Genomic DNA, 22908 nt, shown 5'->3' on the forward strand with positions numbered 1-22908 from the left:
AATGTGAAGATGGGGTAAGACACATTCAGTAAAATCGCACCTTCAGGCCTGCTAGTAGCGGGTTCCTCCTCTTCCAATGTTCCAAATGCCTCAGAAACCGGAACACAAACTTGCCAGTCCAGCTATTTCGCCACTTTCAGCCACGCGGAATTTCCTCAAAAAATAATACTCTCCACCAACATGCTCATGAAAATCATTAGTACCCCTTTATACTTTTTTTTTTTTTTTTTTAGTACTCCTCTCACGTCTTTTAAAAGTTTCAGTCTCTATTCTTTATTTCCTCAATACAGGATTGTAAAAAAAATTGCATTGAGAAGAATAGCCCACTGGGTGGCAGTGCAGTATGGCGTCTGCACCACACTCGAACTGTAGGGGGTGACACTTGCGCCTGTCAAACTTCAATACTTTACTCTTCTGAGAAGGAGAGCAGATATTCAAAAACCCACTCTAAATTCTCCTCACAATCAATACATTAGGTGCACACCTCAGGGTGTCAGGGACCTGTCACAGTACGGCCGGTAGGACTATCTTCTATCTCACGCTTAACACGCAAGAACTCCCCCCGTACTCAGTAAATCCCTTGACAAGCAACGTTATTGTTTATTTCAAAGGCGTGTGTCAGTAACTCACTCAGACTTCACCTTTGCGACTTTTTTTTTTTCTTGACTCATATCTTCCTCTATGAAAACCAAACACTACACGATGTCATACCTCAGCTTCATCGGGGGTTTTGTGCCGCCGACAGCTACTCAATCTTGAGACGTTTTCTGACTGAATATGTCTCTCGGTGAAGCGCCGAACACTCTGTATCTTCAGTACAGCTCACGGCTGGGGCCGTGTGACACCTAGTCTTTGGCACCTCTTCCTTATCGCATCTCACCTCGTCTTCACGCCTCCTCCCCCGGTGACGGATCTCCTTCGCCTTAGTTGTACCAAGGAATACCCCGCACCTACGTCTGTTAAGGCTCCGCCTGCAGCACCCTCCGGGATGTTTACCGATGTCGCTTCTTGCTCTTCAACCCAGATCAGCTTCGTGCTGCCTTGCAGTGGCGCGATGCCAGGAGAATGGCGGCGTGCTGACCAGCGGAGGTTTTTTATTTTTACCTCAGGTAAAGATATTCACTGTTGCTGGGGATCAATTAACTTCCTTGCCTCCAAGGCTCATGAGATTAACTTCACCACACATAGAACGAATATAAATACTTCCGTTCCTCCTCCGCTCAGCTATCTTAATGCTCTGCTTTCCACATTTGCATCACCTGCTCACCTCACGAACTTTCGCTTAGTTCAAAGTACGTCAGCTTATCAACTCGGGTCTTACTCCTCCTCACAAACTCACTTCTCATAAGAACGCCCGAAGTATATCATCTCTTAATATGCTTCAGCTGCTTTTTCCATGGATTTACTTCTACAGAGCTCATTTCACATTTTTCCACCAAGGCTTTTAATATCCCTTCAAGACGCGGTGGGAGCGATTCACTGCAATTTCGTCTCCCGCTCCGCTCAGCCTTCCTAATTAGCTTCAGCTGTTCTCCTCGCTATATTTCGTCGATTTCACTGCTCTTCCATTCGGGTCTTACTCCTCTTCACCAACACCCGACATAGATTTTCACTTTACATGCCTCAGTTGCTCATTTCACGGACTTTCTCCTTCAGTGCTCTTTTTCAACTTCATCACCAAGGCTCATAATTTCAACATCAAAACGCGGTGGGAACAATTAACAGCAAATTCGTCTCCCGCTCCGCTCAGCTTTCCTCATTAACTTCAGCTGCTCACCTGACGAACTTTCTCTCCGTTCAAAGTTCATCCACTCGGGACTTACTCCTCTTAAGCTTCTAAATCTCCTTGGAACGCCCGACGCAGCTTTTCACCTCATTTCTTCATCTTATTTTCCTTGTCCAAGCTCAACTCACTCCAGGGGAGAGCACCCCACTGACCCTGGCTCAGCTCCGTTTCCTTCGTCGCCACAAATGTAGTAATGAATGTCCACACGTGGTAGAATTCAAGAACCTTTATTAAGTTCTATATAACACAGGTGCCCCCAGCTTGACAGGATAGTCACAACAGAACATTCTACTGCTGCCTTCAAGTGACAGCACGGGCCATACCAAGTGGGAAAGAAGCAAGGGGGGAACAGGAAGGAATGGGTGAAACCAAGGGTAAATTACAACACACTGTTAATACTGCTATGAGATTTTTATTCGCACTTGATGTTCCGGATGTCTGTTTCTATACTGCGACTTTTATTATAAAATCAGTGTCCGCTAGGAAAAGTATGGAATTTATAACCCAACTGTAATTATACACTTTGCTATATATCTTGCTGCTATATCGATTGTTATTCCTCCCCTTGTTGTAACTGTACTGAATCTTTAATTTTTTTAATGTTTTAATAACTTTATTAGATATGTATATAATATTCTGTGCGCTTTTACGATTGTTTATTCAATGATCGAATAAAGCTTTGAACTGAGTAATACAAGCAAAAACAACAGGTGATGGACAGAATACAGAACAATGTCATACATTCACCCCAGTACAGAGATCTGGGCCTAAATCCATCGTTTTTTTGCTCACCATGCCTTTCCAGTTTGAACCCAGCCATATGCAAATCAGTCTTGACCCTGTGCCCCATGGGAACAGTCCAGCCCGAACTGCCAAGCCAGGTCCTCCCTGGACTGGAAACAAGCATCCAAGGACCGGTTTCGGGCTTCCAGCCCTCATCAGCCTGGATAGCTTGATTCCAGTGGCATGGAGAGCACGGGACTCATATCTGAGCATACCCGTCCAACTCGGGGTGACAAAAGCAAAAACAACAGGTGATGGACAGAATGCAGAACAATGTCATACATTTACCCCAGTACAGAGATCTGGGCCTAAATCCATCGTTTTTTTGCTCACCATGCCTTTCCAGTTTGAACCCAGCCATATGCAAATCAGTCTTGACCCTGTGCCCCATGGGAACAGTCCAGCCCGAACTGCCAAGCCAGGTCCTCCCTGGACTGGAAACAAGTATCCAAGGACCGGTTTCGGGCTTTCAGCCCTCATCAGCCTGGATAGCTTGATTCCAGTGGCATGGAGAGCACGGGACACACGTCTGAGCATACCCGTCCCACTCGGGGTGACAAAAGCAAAAACAACAGGTGAGGGACAGAATGCAGAACAATGTCATACATTCACCCCAGTACAGAGATCTGGGCCTAAATCCATCGTTGTTTTGCTCACCATGCCTTTCCAGTTTGAACCCAGCCATATGCAAATCAGTCTTGGCCCTGTGCCCCATGGGAACAGTCCAGCCCGAACTGTCAAGCCAGGTCCTCCCTGGACTGGAAACAAGCATCCAAGGACTGGTTTCGGGCTGTCAGCCCTCATCAGCCTGGATAGCTTGATTCCAGTGGCATGGAGAGCACAGGACTCACGTCTGAGCATACCCGTCCCACTCGGGGTGACAAAAGCAAAAACAACAGGTGATGGACAGAATGCAGAGCAATGTCATACATTCACCCCAGTACAGAGATCTGGGCCTAAATCCATCGTTTTGTTGCTCACCATGCCTTTCCAGTTTGAACCCAGCCATATGCAAATCAGTCTTGACCCTGTGCCCCATGGGAACAGTCCAGCCCGAACTGCCAAGCCAGGTCCTCCCTGGACTGGAAACAAGCATCCAAGGACCGGTTTCGGGCTTCCAGCCCTCATCAGCCTGGATAGCTTGATTCCAGTGGCATGGAGAGCACGGGACTCATATCTGAGCATACCCGTCCAACTCGGGGTGACAAAAGCAAAAACAACAGGTGATGGACAGAATGCAGAACAATGTCATACATTTACCCCAGTACAGAGATCTGGGCCTAAATCCATCGTTTTTTTGCTCACCATGCCTTTCCAGTTTGAACCCAGCCATATGCAAATCAGTCTTGACCCTGTGCCCCATGGGAACAGTCCAGCCCGAACTGCCAAGCCAGGTCCTCCCTGGACTGGAAACAAGTATCCAAGGACCGGTTTCGGGCTTTCAGCCCTCATCAGCCTGGATAGCTTGATTCCAGTGGCATGGAGAGCACGGGACACACGTCTGAGCATACCCGTCCCACTAGGGGTGACAAAAGCAAAAACAACAGGTGAGGGACAGAATGCAGAACAATGTCATACATTCACCCCAGTACAGAGATCTGGGCCTAAATCCATCGTTGTTTTGCTCACCATGCCTTTCCAGTTTGAACCCAGCCATATGCAAATCAGTCTTGGCCCTGTGCCCCATGGGAACAGTCCAGCCCGAACTGCCAAGCCAGGTCCTCCCTGGACTGGAAACAAGCATCCAAGGACTGGTTTCGGGCTGTCAGCCCTCATCAGCCTGGATAGCTTGATTCCAGTGGCATGGAGAGCACAGGACTCACGTCTGACCATACCCGTCCCACTCGGGGTGACAAAAGCAAAAACAACAGGTGATGGACAGAATGCAGAACAATGTCATACATTCACCCCAGTACAGAGATCTGGGCCTAAATCCATCGTTTTGTTGCTCACCATGCCTTTCCAGTTTGAACCCAGCCATATGCAAATTAGTCTTGACCCTGTGCCCCATGGGAACAGTCCAGCCCGAACTGCCAAGCCAGGTCCTCCCTGGACTGGAAACAGGCATCCAAGGACCGGTTTCGGGCTTTCAGCTCTCATCAGCCTGGATAGCTTGATTCCAGTGGCATGGAGAGCACGGGACTCACATCTGAGCATACCCGTCCCACTCAGGTGACAAAAGCAAAAACAACAGGTGATGGACAGAATGCAGAACAATGTCATACATTCACCCCAGTACAGAGATCTGGGCCTAAATCCATTGTTTTTTTGCTCACCATGCCTTTCCAGTTTGAACCCGGCCATAGGCAAATCAGTCTTGACCCTGTGCCCCATGGGAACAGTCCAGCCCGAACTGCCAAGCCAGGTCCTCCCTGGACTGGAAACAAGCATCCAATGACCGGTTTCGGGCTTCCAGCCCTCATCAGCCTGGATAGCTTGATTCCAGTGGCATGGAGAGCACGGGACTCACGTCTGAGCATACCCGTCCCACTCGGGGTGACAAAAGCAAAAACAACAGGTGATGGACAGAATGCAGAACAATTTCATACATTCACCCCAGTACAGAGATCTGGGTCTAAATCCATCGTTTTTTTGCTCACCATGCCTTTCCAGTTTGAACCCAGCCATATGCAAATCAGTCTTGACCCTGTGCCCCATGGGAACAGTCCAGCCCGAACTGCCAAGCCAGGTCCTCCCTGGACTGGAAACAAGAATCCAAGGACTGGTTTCGGGCTTTCAGCCCTCATCAGCCTGGATAGCTTGATTCCAGTGGCATGGAGAGCACAGGATTCACGTCTGAGTAATACAAGCATTTTTGCTTTCGACAGGGAGCCATTTAAGAGTTTTGAGGACTGGGGAGATCTGATCAAAACCTTTGCAGTCGGTGATGAGTCTAGCTGCAAGGTTAAGAACAGATTTGAGAGGCGCTAGGTGGATCTTAGGGATACCGGTGAGGATGGTGTTGCCGTAATCAATTCTCGAGATACCAGGGATTGAACTACTAGTTTAAAGTCTTCAGATGGAATAAAGAGCTTGATTTTTTTGAGATGGCGTAGAGTGAAGAGGGCTCCTTTTGCTGAGGTTTTGATGTGAGAATTGAGATTAAGATTATTGTGAATGGAAATACCAAGAGATTTGACTGAGTTGGACAAGGAGAGAGAGCAGTTGAGGACATTGAGTTCAGAGATCCAAGTTTGGATGGGGAGAGGGTTGGATTTAGGGGAGAAGAGAAGGAGTTTTTAAGGTTCAGTTTGAGATGATTTATTTGGACCCAGGATTGAATCTTGGCGAGGGTATTGTTGAGGTGTAGGATACTGGTGTGGGTTTTGATCTTGTAGTACAGTTGAGTATCATCACTGTAGAGGTGGTAGTTGATTCCTGCTTGTTTGAGGATGAGAGTGAGGGGTTCCATAAAGAGGTTAAAGAGAGATGGCGAGAGGATAGATCCCTGGGGGACTTCTGGGGATACCGGAGTGGGGCTAGAAAGACAGTTGTGAATTTTGATTTGCTGTGTTCCGTGCTGTAAGTAGGAGACAATCCATTTGAGGGTGGTACCATTAAGGCCAAAACAATCTCTGAGAACATTAAGTAGTACAGAGTGGTTGACTGTATCAAATGCTGCAGAGAGATAGAGGAGGATGATTAGACATGTTTTGCCAGGGAAATATCCCAAACAACGAAGTGTGAACAACGACTTACCTGAACAACGAAGTGTGAATAACGAAGAATCACATATAACGAAGTCCTGAACCACGAAGTCATTAACCACAAAGTCCTGAACCCCGACTTTTTTCATCACATACAACGAAGTCCACGGCAGGCTTACGTATTGTTTGCATTCTTGCAGCATGTTAAGCATTGTTCGATGTTGGAGTGTTACGTCACTCATCTCTGCCCCCTCACCCTTGATAAAAACAAACAAGACGTAATGGCTGACCTTAAACATATGACCCCATATAATAAATACGGAGTATTGTAAGAACACATTGCAACTTTAATGCTACGAGATCTTTTTCAGTTTGCGGACACTGACTAAACTTGTCCCTTTACTCACAACTTGGTATTTACTAGCAGGTTTTTTTCTTTTTGAGAAAGACATTTGTCTCCGAAGCCTTTGCTTTCATAGTCAAAATATTATGCAGGTACGGATTCTGATATAGCGCAAAAATATTCTGCTAGATACAACGGCCCACCAAAATGATAGAAAGAAATGCCTTTCAAAAGGAATGAAGGGCAAAAAAGATTGACGTGCCACAGATTCATCTGAGGCATTTGCAGTTTCACTACTGTGCAGTTCGGAAGGGTGAGGGGGGAAGATGAGTGACGTAACACTCCAACACTGCTGAATCAAAGTGAAGATGAAGGGTATGGAGGAGGAGATAAGTGACGTGCCACACATGCTGGCAGGATACAAACAATACTTAAGCCTTTCGTGGACTTAGAAGTATGTGATTCTTCGTTGTTCAAAAGTTTTCACTTGCGTTGGAGCAGCGAAGATTTCAACCAATTTCATGACGGAACACAGCAAGTGCAATTAGGACATCCTGAAAACGTTTGCATGCCTGCACTCGTACTCCTGCCAGTCGGCGTGCACAGTTATCCTAAGGAGTTCAACTTCATTGCGACAAGCGTGCGCGCTCTACACAGCCTCAGTCGTATGTGTGGTCGAAATTGCGTGCCTTCATTACCAGCGTGCTCTGTTACATGAACGCATTTCACAATAAATAAGTGCGCTACAAGTCTTCCAGGAAGGATGTAACAGCAATCAGAAACATGCTCATTTCAACTGTTCTTTAGGTGAAAATCTTTGGGACTGCCTCTCAACGCAGGTAGACAGGAGGGAAGTTGGTATTCATTTATTTTTAATCCATTGTTCTGATCTCTCAAATTTGTTAGTTTATTTCTGGCTACCTCGTGGTATAGGAAGACGTGGTCAAAAAAGTAGTGGTTAAGCATTGTTCGATGTTTAGCTTTCGTTGTAAAGGAAGTCGTGGTTCAGGCAGTAGTTGTTAAGTCATAAAATCGTTTTGCCATTGTCAAGAGAGGGATGAATGTCATCAACAATATTTAGCATGGCAGTTTCGGTACTACAGTCTTTTCTGAAGCCTGAGTGAAGGGGGTCAAGTAGGTTAACATTTTCAATGTGTTTGTCTAGTTGGAGCAGGACACATTTTTCGAGGGCTTTAGAAAGAAGGGGGGGTTGGAGATGGGGCGGAGATTATTTAGGTCATTGGGGTTGGTATTGGAGTTTTTAATAATGGGCGAGATTTGACCAAGCTGAAGAGAGATAGGGACACATCCCGTAGCCAGGGAGGTGTGGATGATTGTGGTCCAAGATGGTGCAATGATGTGTTTTAGGTCCTGGATAAGGTTTGAGAGGGGGGTCTTTGGTGTGGGAGGAAAGCTTAAGTTTAGAGATGGTATTAACAACTTCACGTTGAGTGACAATGAGGAAAGAATCCCAGATGCATTATTTTTTAGTAGTGAGTTAGAATTATTAGGAGTGAGAGGAGAAGTAGTGGGTGGGATTGGAGAGAGGTTCTGGGGGGGTGTAGCAGTGGGTGTGTGTGTTGGGGTAAGGAGAGGTGGCGAAGCGGGCATGAGAGCGGGGGGATTGAGGTGTATGGAGCTGGCGGTGCAGGGTTTGGAAGTAGTGTCAGGAGAAGAAAGAGGGATGGTTGGGGTAGGAGTAGAAGAAAAGGATTGGTCAATTTTGGAAATGTTTTCGGCGAAGAAGTGGGCGATTTCATCACATCTAGCAGTTGAGGACAACAGGATGGGCGGTGCGGTGGAGGTTTGGTTACGAAAGATGTTGACTAGTTCTCTAGGTCTATTTTTGGCCATATCAAGTTGGGTACGGAAGAAGGATGCCTTTTCCTGAAAATTGTGTTTCTTGTATGCTGATCTGGCTTCTCTAAGGAGTGTTAGGTTAGCAGGAGAGGGATGATGCCTCCAGGTTCCTTCCATCAGTCGAAGAGAACTTCCTTATTGAGCTCAAGGTTAAACCAAGATTTGGAAGGGATGTTCCTTTGATTTTTAAGTTTGGTTGGGGCAATTTGGTCTAGGACATTGGTGACAGCTTTATTATAATGCTCAGTAAGATCATTAGCATTTTGAGAGGGAGGGGTGAGGCACAGTTGGGCTTAGAGTTTGGACTCAAGAACACCAGGGGCAATCTGTTTAAGTTTCAAGTTTCAAGTTTCAAGTTTATTGTATTTGATTTGATTCTCCACTGAGAACCACAAATATTAAATATACAATATTCAATTTTAAACAGTTTTGTTTAAAAGTTTCATTCTAATACAAAATTAAAAATGTTTTTAAAAATGTATAAAAATTGTAACATACAAATTTGTTTGGCGGAACTTTACATAAAATAATCAATTCCTGTACTGAGTTGATTCTACATTTGGAATAGACTGGTTGTAAAAATCTTTTCCTTGCCTTTACCACTATCGCGTTTGGGCAGGTAAACAATAAATGCTCCAAGTCCTGCTCTCCACCATTACACAGATTACAAATAAGATTTTCTTTTAAGTAACACCTGAATGTAATGGTTTTTACAGGAAGTATTCCGAATCGGAGCAGAACAGTCGATCTCCTGACCCCATGGGTTAGGTTAAAATTAATATACTGTTGAGGTTTCTTATATTCTATAGATTCAGTGATGTTTTTATATAAAGACAATTTAAGACAATGCTGAGAGTCAAGGTCAAAACTTAGTCTTGGAGTAAAGTGCTTTAAGAAAAGTTTCAGCTGGGCAGGAGTCCAAGATAGTAACAGCTTGATGTTAACCTCTGATGGCTTGAAAGCAGATAGGACATTTCTTGAAAATACATGCTTCGATGATTCACGTTCAAATGTTTCTATTTTTAGCAGGGATCGGAGCGTTCCTTCTTCAACATGGAGGAGATTATACGCCCACCTGATGATATTAGCGATTCCTCGGGCAAAGGAGCTGGTTAATGAAAATTCAAGGCGGAGAGCTTACACTGGTACCGCCTGGGACAACTTCGTTCGTTTCCGTAGGATCTTTGCTTCTTTTAAGTCTTAAAAGCTCCATTGACTTATTGGTATATATTCAAGCGCGTATGACAGTACTGGTGGAACCTTGGCACTGTATACCTTAAGCATAGCAGAAAAATGTCTTTGTCCAGATGCAGCGTATAACCGTGAAAGTGCTCTCACATGGACATCAGATTTCCGGGTCAAATTCAAAGCATGGGGCCTATTTTGTAAAGACTTGGTGAAGATTCTTCCTAAGTAGGTATATTCATTTACCACTTCCACCATTTTTCCCCCTAGGGACCAGATGAATTTAGTGCTCCTTTTTCTTCCAGAGAACGGTACTATTTTTGTTTTCGAAATGTTCGGTATTAGGTAATTTTCCTCTGTATAATTGTGGAGTGCCTGAAGGCTTCTTTGCAAACCAAATGGGGTTAGATCTAAAATAATAACGTCATCTGCATACAGTAAAGTATGTATTTTGTGGGAGGCAATTTTTGGTGGAAAGTTGCATGTCTGCTGAAAACATTGAGGCAAGTCGCTAAGATAGAGGGAAAACAATAGAGGAGTGAGAAGGCATCCTTGCCTAAGGCCATTTGGGGTCGGGATAGGACTAGTAAGACCTTTTTCCCTCCCCATTTGGACTTGGCACCAAGTATCTGTATGTAGTGATGATAATATATATAATAGTTTGTCCAGGATACCCATGTTACTGAGTTTTCTCCAGAGTGTTGCTCTGTCCACTTTATCAAATGCGGTGGAAAAGTCGATAAAAGCAGCATATACAACCTGAGATTTTATTGTAACATATTTATCTAAGATAGTTTGCAGAACAGCGATATTGTCGGTGACTGAATGCTTTGGTCTGAATCCAGCCTGGTATAGGGGAATTAGTCCAGAGGAAAAGGCCCAGTCTTTAAGATGATCTAATACTGTTGCTGTAAAAATCTTTCCTGTTGCGTCCAAAAGAGCTATCTGTCTATAATTGCCAGGATGCAGCCTTGTACCCTTTTTGTGTATGGGTATTATAATGCTCCCCTTCCAGGAATTGGGGGTGTCCCCAGTAGTGAAAATGTAGTTGAAAAGGGGGGATAACATCTTACTCCATTCTTTGGGGTTGCATTAAAGGACCTTAATCGGGATTTGGTCCGGACCTGTTGCTCCTGTTGTTCTCGCCTTTCTTATATGTCGCTCAATAGAAAATGGACTGGAAACTCCACTGTCTAAGAGTTTTATTTCTGGGTTCCTAGCAAAGAGGTGGCTCATTTCTGCGTTAGTATTTAGTTTATATAAATTGGCAAGATAGAGTTCCCATTCTGATGGAGGCACCGGGATAGCTTATAATGCTTTTTTCGTACCTATTTCTTTAGTTATTATATTCCAATAGGCACGTTGGTTATTTTGTTTCGCTGCTATCTGCAGGTCTACCCAATTTTTGTCTTGGGTTATTCTCTTGTTTTTTTCTCTTTCTCTCCTGCGTTGATTTTTCAATTTGTTGATTTCTAGCTGTCTAGCTGGTAATTTTTCTAAAAACTGTGCTCTTATCAGTTTATTTAGATGATTTGTATTGGTACCTAACTTTGGTTTTTTGTTTTGATTCTTTGTTGGTTGCATCAACTTTTCCTGTAATTTTTGTGTTAGCTTTTTAATAACAATTTCAAAATTTGTTATCGGATTTGCTGAGTGCATTACTTGCAAGAGTTGCATTGAGTCAATTATGGAGATTATTTTTGTGAGAGTAGCTGAATTCCAATGAATCCGTCTTTGGGCTGGGTTTACCAGGACTGTAATATGGCTATACATGATTTGATTTGTCTGGGACAGTTGTGTTTTCCACTCTGTACTTAGCTGTAGAATCGCATGGTCACTACCATGAGCAAAATTAATTTTAAGTGGTAAGACTGATCCAAACAGATCGTAGCTACAGATCATGTAGTCCAGTAGTGAGGAATTACAGTTTCCCTGTCTTGTATTTGAGGCAGGGATGTCTCCTTCTACATTGCCATTTATTATTATTCCATTTTGCCCATTTTAATAACACCTCATTAGATATTTTCCCATTAAAATCACCCATAATGAAAAGCGATGGATAACTATGGTTTTCTATTGTTTGTTCGATGTCCTTTAGGATTTCTATAGTAAGTACATCCATGTTTACTCCAGGGGGGATATAGATGTTATAAATTAATAGATCTTTTAAGGTTTCTGGAGGGTTTGTCTCGCACTTAATCTTGATACATTGGTGGTTCTTTGAGTTAGTTGGAATTATTTCTTGGGCCCATTTGTAATCTTCATTTAATAAGATCGCTATCCCACCTTTCGTGTGTCCCCGATCGACCTGCTCTGCAGGGATATCATATACAAAATTTTTCTCCTGATTGAAGTTTTGTGTAGACCAAGTTTCTTGGAGGGCCACTATTGCTGGAGAGTTTTTTGTTATTTCAGCCATTTTTTCTTTAGTTTTCCCCGCTATGTTCCAAGAGGAAATCGTCAAGCCCGTGCTAAACAGAGAGTTTGTTATCCTTAATTTGTTTATTACTGTTCAGGGTTTCCGAAATCCAGGACCAGGAATGATCTCTCTTTGTTATTTCCATGCTGGGGGTATTTTTACACCAAATTTCTCTTTCGCCATTCTTTATGGCCACAAATATATTTTCTGCAACATGATCTAGGGGATTGATCATGGTGTTAAAAGATTGCTTCAATCGCTGCGTTTTGAGATATACTTCTGCTGTATGTCCCTTTTGAGGTTCGTACTTTAATACTGGGGTCAGATCATAACCATATTTGTGTAGGGTCTCACTCTCCTGCAGTATAATTCCTGGTATTACTGGAGACCAAAATTCAACAATCGCTGTTGACATTTTTGTTTTTTCCGGAAACATAACTAGTTTTATTTCGTTTTGCGCTAAGCATTGTAACGGCTGAATCTTTAGTAGCAGACTAATAATTCGGCCGCGGTTAAGTGGAGCTTCATCAGAAGGGAATAAGTCTGTGATTTCCAGATAATTAGACCTAGTCTCCTCTGCTTGTGGATCCTTTTTCTGAGTAGAGAATGTCCCTTTTGGGATCTCTCTTACTGCCGGACTTGTCGGACCGTGTCCTGCTGGTAAGAAATGTGTTGCCTTTGGGTTTAATTTACTCAGTTGGTCAAAGTTGTCTCTTTGGATTTTCGCCGGCGACTTCTGCTCCTTTATCTTCGTGGTCTGAGGCATTTCTGCACTTTCCTCTTTTTCTTATAAATGAGAGGAATTATTCTGAAATCTTATTTTACGAGCTTTCTTTTTCTTAATTCTTCTTAGCGCCTTTCTTCTTTTCAATTTAATCGTCTTTTGATTTCTTTTGTCATTAGCGCTTTCTAGGCCCTGTGTGTCGTCATTAGATAGCTCAATCTCGACAGTTGGTTTAAGATTAGATATTACAGGACTGTTCAAGGTGGAGTTGGATTTTCTTTTAGCGAAGATTGGATAGTAAGCTACAGGCTGTTGGGGAGCCACTGATTTGGTTTCCTCCTTGTAAAGGTTTCTGAGAGAGCATATCAGGTTAGGATCCTGTTTACCCTTAGATTCCATAATTAGTTTCCTTCCGGTTTGGGTTGCAGTTTCTTTTTTTTTAGAAAGAGGCGTTTTTATTATTTCAACTTTTGAGTTATAAGAATATTCCCCTTTACATTTACCACAAACTCCTGTTATTGTTGTTGACTTTATTTGCTCTTTCTTCCTTTTCTTCTCAACTAGAAATTTTAGTATTCCTAGTTGAGTATCAAGTGTTTGGACAGAATTTTCCAATATGTTCCCTAGATGAATGAGAACTGCTTCCAATATATTTTGCAGTGTAAACAAGGATTTGGATATTGGGGTATAATCGTTAGAAAGACCTATACTTTCTAAGAGAGAGAGATCTGGTGATTTTTCAAGGAATCCCTCTAGGTCTAATGAGTTTTGTGGAGTACTGTTCTGGATATTCTGGGTTTCTTTTTGCGGTCCCATGTGATATATTAAGTCTTTGATATTGATATCCAGACAGGTAATGTTATATTCTTGAGATTGTTGTATTTTGGATGATTCCGGTATTATTGATCCTGATACCGTAGAGGTCGGAATTGACTCCTCCAGTTCGGTCAAGATACTTTTTTGAGAAACTTCAGGTGTCCTTTGATTTTGAATTTGAGTTTGATGTGTTCGATCCTTTCCAACCTTTTTGTTCCCTTTTTTTTCCTTAACTGTCTGATCTTTTTGTACTTGCCCCTGTTCATCTGGGTTTAATTTTGCAAAATACTTTTTAATCCCGGGAATTACTACAGACTTTCCAGCTGTTACCGTTTTGCCCGTAATCTTTCTAATTGCCTCTTCCGTTCCCATCCTCTTCATAAAGATGGTTTTCGATCTTAGTTTTTTATAGGCCATTACAGTGTAGTAAATCACTTTGTATTGTTTTAATTGTAATTTAGCGTACTGTTTGCACCGGCCGTATGTTACCTGGTAGATCTTGGCCGCCCGTATGGTTAATATGCTGTTCCCTGCTGCCCACTACTTTTGATCCAGCATTAAAGTAGATGCTCTTGCCAAATTCCAGTCGACACAGCCAGAGAGGTAAAGCTCCAAAGTGCCAGTACACAGGTGCGCCGCTCATGCAACACCAAAACTAGCACCCAGTTCCCGCTCCCTGGCTCCGTTTCTTATGAGGTTATGAAATTTTCATGCACATCAAACATTAGTTACCAGTCATTCGTTAGTTGGTTCTTATAATTTAAGTACCTCTGGTTACCCCTGGTCACAGCTCCTTGCAGCTCCTGCTGCGCCCGGGGAGCACTCGCAATTTAGCCGCACTCGGGACACAGTTCGCAGCTCCTCACAGCTCCTGGTGCGTCCGGGGAGCCCTCGCGGTTAAACCGCACCCGGGACACAACTCGCTGCTACTGCCGCGTCCGGGGGGCTCTCGCGGCTCCGGCCGCACCCAGGACACCATTCACGGCTACGACAGCTTTTCCAGAAGCCAAGGTCTTGACTGTTGTTGTAAACCACAGCCACAGGTGGTACCATACGTCCCTTTCCTTCCTCGGTGTTGGGTGATCCACACTCAGGTATACACAATGGACTTTGCAGGAGCTGACAGATTTTCCAGAAGCCGAAGTCTTGACTGCTGTTGTAAGCCACAGCCACAGCCACAGGCACACCACTCACGGCTACTGCCGCATCCGGGGGGTCTCGCGGCTCCGGCCGCACCCGAAATGGCCGCACCCGAAACACCACTCGCGGTTATTGCCGCGTCCAGGAGGCTCTCGCGGCTCTGGCCGCAGATGGAACACTACTCACGGCTGTTGCCGCGTTCAGGGGGCGCGGTCGCAGTTCCAGCCGCACCCGGGACACAGCACGGGTTCCTACCGTGTCCAGGATGTTTTTGGCAGGGGGATGGCCTCAGTCCGCGGCTGGGTGCTGCAGTCGGCGTCTTCCTCGCCTCGTCTCGTTCCTCTCTCGAAGTTGCCCTACCCTGGATTCTGCCCTCAATCTGTTTAAGGTTTCTGGTAAATTTCTTTGGGTCGGATGGGGAGGAGACGTCGTAGAAATGGTGAACAGTATGAGGTGGTGGTCAGACCAGTCAATAGGGATGATGTTGGTCAGGCAGGCCAGAAATAATGGCGTCTAGGATGGCTCCTCTTTTGTGTGTAGGGACCTGATAAAGAGCCAGATGTAGGTAAATATCATTTACCGATTCTAAAATACAGAATTTTACCGATTCAGTATTTTAGAATCGGTAAATGATATGTAGCTAATGATGCTGTAAATTTTACCGAATCGGTAAAATTCGGTAAATACCGATTCGGTATTTACAGATTCGGTATTCCCTATTCATTCCTATGGGCCTGGAGGCCCGTAGGAATGAATGAGAATTACCGAATCAATAAATACTGAATCGATAATAGGGGGTAGACTTACAAGGGTGGCAGGGTGTCACATTGACACCCTGTTGCACCCCTGTATAGTGCATTGGTGCACATGTGGCACACATACATGCCCTAAGGGCATGTATGTCTGCCACATGGCACAGTTGAAAAAAGCACAAAATTGCTTTTTTAACGGTTTTCGTTATTTACCACTAACTATTAGTTGGTGGTAAATAACGAATCCTTACAAGTGAAAAGCACTCACTTGAGTGCTTCCTACATTAAGGATTCGGTAATTTACCAAATCGGTATTTAAGAATTCGGTAATTTACAGATTCCTTAAATTGCCGATTCGGTAAATTACTGAATCCTTAAATTAGGCCCCTACATCTCAAATGCCTAATACCAGTCGGTAACAGCCGAAATTCGGTAATTGCGGCCGTTACCGACCGGTATTAGGCTTCCTACATCTGGCCCAAAGTTGCTGGAGGTCAAAGATCTCGAGAAGATTGGAGAGGAGGGTGATTGTGGGGTCTTTGGAGTCATTTCAGTGGAGGTCTCCAAGATAGAGATTTCTAGAGTTAGATATAGAGGATTGGGTGAGAAGGTCAGAAAGTTCATCAATGAAGAGATGAGGATCGCCTGGAGGGTGGTAGATGGTGTTTAAATGGATAGGGAGGGAACCTTTAACTATTAGTTCAGCTTTGAGGTATTCAAAGGAGGAGTGGTCGGGGTTACTAACTATGGAGAGCTGAAGTTCATTTTTAAAGATTATGGATAAGCCACCTCCTATTCTATCGGGTCTGTCTTTCCTGAGGATAGAGTATCTGGGGAGAGAGTATGTCGAGCATGCTCGTAGAGTAGTCATTAAGCCTGGTTTCTGTGAGGAACGCAATGTCATTTGATTAGCTTAGAATGGATTCAGAGATTTCGATGTTGTGTCGGACAGCAGATCGACAGTTAACCAGCATGCAGGAGAGGGCTTTGGAAATGTTTTTAGGGGGAGGGCATGAGTGGATAGTGGTAAATTGAGTAGGGGGTCTAGGTGAGGGGGAAGAACGGGGATTCTGTTGGTCCCAAGGTTAACAGGGATTTTAGAGAGGTGGCGTGGGGGTTATTGATTGTTAGCTTGGGCAGGTACGAGTTGCAGAGTTCAGAAAGGTTAGAAGGAGAGCACTGGTTCGAAATGCGGTGAGGCCTGTGTCGATGGCAGCGGAGTGGGGTAGTATCCGAGGAAGATTATAGTTAGAGAGTAATTTACAGTTGGGAGGGGGGAGGGGAAGGGGGGACCTTGCCCAGAAGAGTGGGGAGCTAGAGGTGAGGGAATTAAAATCACCTCTAAGTCTGTAGAGTTCCTTTGTTAACCTGGAGAGATCCCGTTCAATATTGAGTAGATTTTGGGTTAAAGGAGTGGGGGAGAACAAGAAGGGGAGTGGGAGGGATGTTCTGTGTTGTCGCTGGAGGGAGGTGGTCTGTTGCGTGTTAGGTGTGTGGGACCGGTGGGGGAGGAATGAGGAGAGATAAGGTACAAGGGGAGGTGGGAGGAGGTGCAGGACATTAACAACCTCAGGGTGAGAGGATAAAAAAGTTACAAGGGTGTGAAGAGCATGGATAAGGGTTGCGTCGGGAGTTAATGGTCGAGTGGGATTGGGTGGGAGGGATGAGGGATTCATGGTGGCATTGGGTGGGTGGGTTGAGGAGTTAAGGGAGGGAGATTGAAAGTCTTGGGGGGGCATGGACAGGGAGACAGGTGGGGAGGCTAAGAAAGTAAGTTGAATGGAGGGAGGAGGGGGTTAGGAATAAACTTGGGGGATGGGGATGACGGGTTGTTGGAAAGCGTGAGTGATTGGGAGTGGAGGTGTGCGGGGTATGTCAGGAGGTGGGGGGACGTTAGGGAGAGGGGATGATTGGAAGAAGGGGATTGGGAGATGGTGGAGGCATTGGTAACGGCAGCAGATAGGGTGGGGGCACAGGTGATTGGAGTGTGGTGGAGTTATGGTGGAAAATAGGGGTTGGGGACTCTAAGGGGAGAGGATGATTGGAAGAGGGAGAATGGTAGATAGGATTGACATTGGGAACGGCAGCGGAGAGGAAGGGGGTGGTGGGGCTTGGAGTATGGTGGTGGTAGGGGGATGGAGAAAGGGAGAGGGGAGAAGGGGGAGACGTGAGGGGGTTAAGCTGAAGAGTGGGCGGCGGGTCAGGAATAGAATTGCCTAAGAGGCGAGATAAGGAGCAGAAGTGGTGTTTGAAGATGGAGAGGTGGGATTCTGTAGCTTGAAAGAGGATGCTACCGGATTTGAAAATGGAGATATTACCATTTATTCTCCCAGAGCATTGGGTGCTGGATCTACCCCTGAAGTCATTCTTCCCATCATGCACAAGTATCTTAATCTTGGCACAAATGCATCCTAAATGCATCCTATCGAAATTGTGTTCTACTAAACAATTAAGAAGGTTCAAGGACTTTAACACTTTCAAGTTCAGATTACATAGACTTCACGGATACACAGGACCCTGAAAATCAAAGTTGTTCATCTGACAGATGTGATTAGTATTGTGGTAGATGCTTTAAGCTGCCCGAATGTTTGACGATTTCTGCTCTCCACAAATTGATTTTTTGCATATGGCAATAAATAAAATCAGATGTGATTGAACCAGCTTACAAAATCATGCGCTCCACCACGTGTGGTAATCAGAAGCCAGGGGACGCGGAACTGAATAGGTGACGAGGCAGGGTAGGACATGTGACAAAATAAGTCTTGTTGTTGGTCGGACTGGCCATGCCTTTTAAGGTCGAGCCTAGCGTTGCAGCGCATATGCGTTTCTGGCTCTGCGAGGCATGCTATAGTAGGATATAATGTTGAAGTGCTGTGGAAGCCTCACCCACTCTCCGCTCATATTTTTCATTGACTGGTGTCATTGTCCTTGGTAAATGCTGGCTTCCAATTCAATATGAGGCTTCCTAGTCCCTCCTTGTTACCGCCTGCCTCCTTTTGTGACCCCCCATAATGACTGGACCTTTTACTTGCGGTGTTACATGGTCAACGTTATGTGGTTGGTGAGCACTATTTTCTTTCAGGAGCACACTGCTCAGCAGTGGCGCTGCTTCCCCCATCGGTGGCCGGCTGCAGTGCGTGTCGCTCGCTGGCCGGAGGTGCGCTCGCTGTTCCAGCTGCACACGCTGCAAAGAGGAGAGGCGCGCTTACTCCTGGATGGAGCCCAGGGCTTGGAGCCCCCCAGTGGCGTGCCAGTGGTCCCCGTCTTGTGGCCACAGTCCCTGCGGCTGCCTCACGCTGGGCCAGGACCTCCTGTTATGCCGGGCCCTCAGCTGTGGCCACACCACTAAGGTCACGTCGACTGCAGACCCCTGGTCGATGTCTTCATCAGCAGCCCTGGCGTATCACTGCACCACCAGTTCAGGGCAGGAAGCCACTCGAGGCACATCAACAGGCCGCCATATGGCTGGGCACCTACAGCTCCGAGGATCACCAAAATTACCTCTAATGGTGCTGGGGCCCGCAGCTGCAGTGCTTATCTCCCATGTCAGCCACAGTCCCCAATCTGTGGTCGCCGGAGGTCTCAGCTCCACAGCAGTCACAGCAGGCCCCACAGTCCCCCCCCCCTTCCCGGCACTTAGAGCAAGCTGGGGCAGCCGTGGAGGACAACAGCTGTGAGCGTGCAGAATAAGACGCTGGGCCTGACCAGAAGCGGAACCTCTGTGCGAAGCTTCTCTCCATGGTGCCTTCTTGGCCAAGATACTTATTATACATATAGCAACATTTTGGTCTGTTAAATCAAATTCCATTTTTTTTGTAGAGCAGGCGTGCTCAACTCACATTTGAAGGTGCTCTCATGTATGTTAAGGGTATGTTGCATGTGCTAGAGTTTAAGCTATTGCATTGCAATATCTTAAACTCTCGTTAATGCGAGACCTATTGCATTGCAAATGCTTGGTTTTTGCCGTATTTGAGATTTCACCTAGAGACGCCTTACTCATGTTATTCTTTTCTTTCACAAATCTACTGTAAAACCTGAGTGTGACCACAGGGCGACCCTCTCCTTCCTGCTTCCGAGAAACAAGGAACCCAGTGGGTGAATGCATGAATGTTTGAGTCACTTTTAATATTCTTTGAGTGATGCCTGAGAGTGTGAAGTAAGACTGTACCTGATGGTCTATTTGCCTAAAAAAATCATATAAGGAAAAACGGATATATAGCTCTGTCTTGATATAGGAGGTTCCTAGCACTAAATGAGCACAGATGAACTATTAAGGCTATTAAGAATAATATAATGCAAAAAATGCATGATACAAGAATTTCTCTTCCTAAATTCATGTGAACAATATTGTCTATAATACCGAGGGAGACTTGAGAATGAAGCCCGCACACAACTACTCCTTGACTGTATGATAGGTGGTGAACATGAAAACTTCGGTATCACAACTAAAGTAGCGTGCACTGGGTGATGCTTGCCACGAGTGAGAACCTTCATCAGGGGCGGCCTTAGGCATGTGCAAGCTGTGCACCTGCCCAGGGCCACCAAACCCCAGGGGCCACCACGCCAATATATATCCTTAATATAATAATCCTCTGAGGATGGATACATATTTGCGTGGCGGCCCCTGGCAGGTATTTGGCGTCCTCCGGCTCTGTTCCACTTACAAACACCCTGACGCCCCCCCTCTTCACTGGCCTCCGCGCTCCGCCCTGCCCGGACCCCCTCTTTCGGGGCCCCATACCTACGCTCCCTGCCCAGGGCCACCATGAGCCTAGAGCCGCCCCTGCCTTCATGATGGGATTGGAAATGACACATGGGATGTCATGAAAGGAAACATTATGGTTGGATTCCGAAAGAAGAAAACGGCAAGTATATTCACTGCCCAAGCATGCACTAGTTTGCATGCATCACATGCAAATATATAAAAAGTAGCGTAATGAGCTGAAAAAACTGGGGAGGTGAGCTGTATCACCCTGATGAAAGCCCTGGTAACTACTTAGGCCTTCAGAGTAGGGCTGGAACATGTTGGAAAAGGGTTATACGGCCATCATATCCTAAACACCACTTGTAACTTTTAGTTTTAACATCCTGACTACTCCACAAATAAAGGTATATCTTGGAGCATTCGAAGGAATTTTAATCTTTAGTTATACCTGCTGGTCTTTTTCTTTTATGAGCTCCCTGGAATAGAGTTGAGCCCACCCTGACCTTTAGGAGTCAGGGTGAACTCGACGATGAAGCGTGACACTACTAGAGTGAGCATGGGTTATTTAAAAAAAAAAGTAATGATTTCCTTCCCTGCATTTAGAAACACTGTGTCTTTGTGAGGAGTAACATTTTGTAGCACGCTACATCTGGCACTGTAGGTGGGATACTTTGAGTTGTATGTATTTATAGATAGGGAGGACGTATCCCCGTTCTTTCCTTTCCGACAGTCAAAGGGCCTTTCTACCCTCCATATATGAGAAGCCCCCCCCAGAACTTAGTTGGTAACTAATTAAAATTTCCAGACTTTACATCCAGATGCCACAGAGTTGGGTTCGAGATCTGTGACTTTTGGGCAACTGGTTGCAGAAAGTTATTTAGGCCTTTTCTCCCACATGGCTGTTTCTGTCATTCATCACTGAACTAACTTGTACCAGTGCCATGATGAATCTGATTCGATATTGCACCAGCAGTGTTGGTTCCCAGATCTCCTTTTGTTGTCAGAGATGGAACAACTCTAGCTCCACATCAAGATTCTCTGCTCTATCATTCTGAGAACTGGCATCTTGGCTCCTGAATTTCTCTGATTCGTCCATCTGAACTGGGCCTCAAGACTATATGGAAATCCTTTAAGAAGCTAAACCCCCATTTACCAAATCACCATATTTCTTCGACTCAATGAGGTTCTGAGCCTGATGCTTGCAGACATCTATTTCTTGAAAGAAGCAGTACTGTCATACGTTCTACACCTGGCATGGTGTGAACTGCAATATTCTTCCATCAGGCTACACATTGTAGTCACCAATGCTAAGAAAAAGCCAACACCAGGTTTTCTTTTTCACTGTGCCAGTGATGAAAGGTTTCTTGAAAGTCATCAAAAGGCTTTTCTTCTCATTCAGCCCATCACACCATCCTTTATAGAGCTAATCTTAGTTCTTTTCATTTTGAGCCCAGGCATAAAAGGGTCATCACAACATTTTTCCTGGAAAGCAGCCTTCATAGAGGTTGTTACTTTACCTCATAGGTCAAGCTTTACTGTGCTTAATTTGTAAAATAAAAAAATAATAATAGGTACCAGGTATTTCACACAAGGCCATCTAAGGTTCCACGACCCACAGCCCTGGCCAGATCTGCCAAATTACACTAACCATCACAATTTCAACTATTTCATCTCACCCAATGAAAATCTCAGGTCCCCCAGACTGTGAGAACAGCCAGTGCGACTTGGTATTTTTTTAAATGTATATTCAGTTGTTAAAACTGTTGTTGGTGTGCTCTGCTAAACAGAAAATCGACAGACATCTCCACCAACTGGTGGACTGTCAAGCACCAGCACAAATTAAGCACTGGAGCAAGATCCAAGTCTTGTGCATCCTTCCACATACACCAATAGGAGAATTTATTGTCATCTATTGTGAAAATGTGTCCATATCTGTTCCTCCTTTTGCCAACTTTCCTTTTTCTATATCCTTCCACATACTCTACACATTATGTACAAGCAGTGGTCGAAGTGGGGGGAAAAAAGTAGGGGAATTGTAGGCAGAGAATCAGAGGGCAGGAGTAACCTGTGGATTGGGTCAGTGGGCGGAGTCAGAGGTGTTGCAGAAAGAGCAAAATATCCCACTTTTCAGTATTTTTTTCCCATTTCACTAACTGGTTACAGCTTATTACGTTATTTAATCTAATCAATTGATACACATGTTTATTTAAGGTTTAATATGAGTTATTGACATTAAAATACACTCACAAAGTGGGATATGTTTCCAATCACTAAATGTCCCAAATATCCTTTAAAATGAAATCGCATGCCCTTTGTCTCCTAGCGATAAAGTTTCTGTCATCAGCCTTTCTCCTCCCTTTTTCCACAAGAGCAGTTCAAAAATGAATGGCAAAATATCCTAGTTTTCAAAATATTTTCGACATAGCTATGGCATTGCCATATTTGCCACATAATACATCATGTGCTGCATAATCTGATTATTTTAACTAATAAATTGTTTAAAGCTCAAACAGAACAAAAATTACTAAAAACTGTGACTTGTGCTGCTGTGAAGTGAAGGTCCCTTTGCAAAGGTTGACTGGTCACCTTTCTCACTGTTGCAGTTGTATGTTCCACTGATACCAATAAGGAAAAATCTTTGCAGAGACTGTTAGTATGTGTAAAAATGTCAAAATAACAAAGTATCAGAAAATGTACAGCTCCACTAATACCAGTGTAGGGTGTCAGATCACTTTACATCACACAATG

General features: G+C 44.7%; 2 protein-coding genes across 10 annotated transcripts in view; one reads left to right on the forward strand and one right to left on the reverse strand.

Moving 5' to 3' along the window:
• Positions 1–22908, forward strand: part of AMHR2 (anti-Mullerian hormone receptor type 2) — a 1194741-nt gene that overhangs the window by 148915 nt on the left and 1022918 nt on the right. Inside the window, exon 1 of one of the 7 annotated variants that reach the window (XM_078687676.1) lies at positions 989–1109. The exons of 5 other annotated variants lie outside the window; for them this stretch is intronic. In XM_078687676.1, coding sequence (XP_078543802.1) covers positions 989–1109 — 121 coding nt within the window. Of the gene's footprint in view, positions 1–988; positions 1110–22908 lie in introns of those variants that run through there. One more of the 7 variants, XM_078687683.1, reaches the window with a different exon arrangement.
• Positions 1–22908, reverse strand: part of LOC144829016 (uncharacterized) — a 313846-nt gene that overhangs the window by 23627 nt on the left and 267311 nt on the right. The window lies entirely within an intron of this gene.

The sequence above is a fragment of the Lissotriton helveticus genome, chromosome 1_1, assembly GCF_964261635.1.
Source record: "Lissotriton helveticus chromosome 1_1, aLisHel1.1, whole genome shotgun sequence".
Taxonomy (NCBI): Eukaryota; Metazoa; Chordata; class Amphibia; order Caudata; family Salamandridae; genus Lissotriton; species Lissotriton helveticus.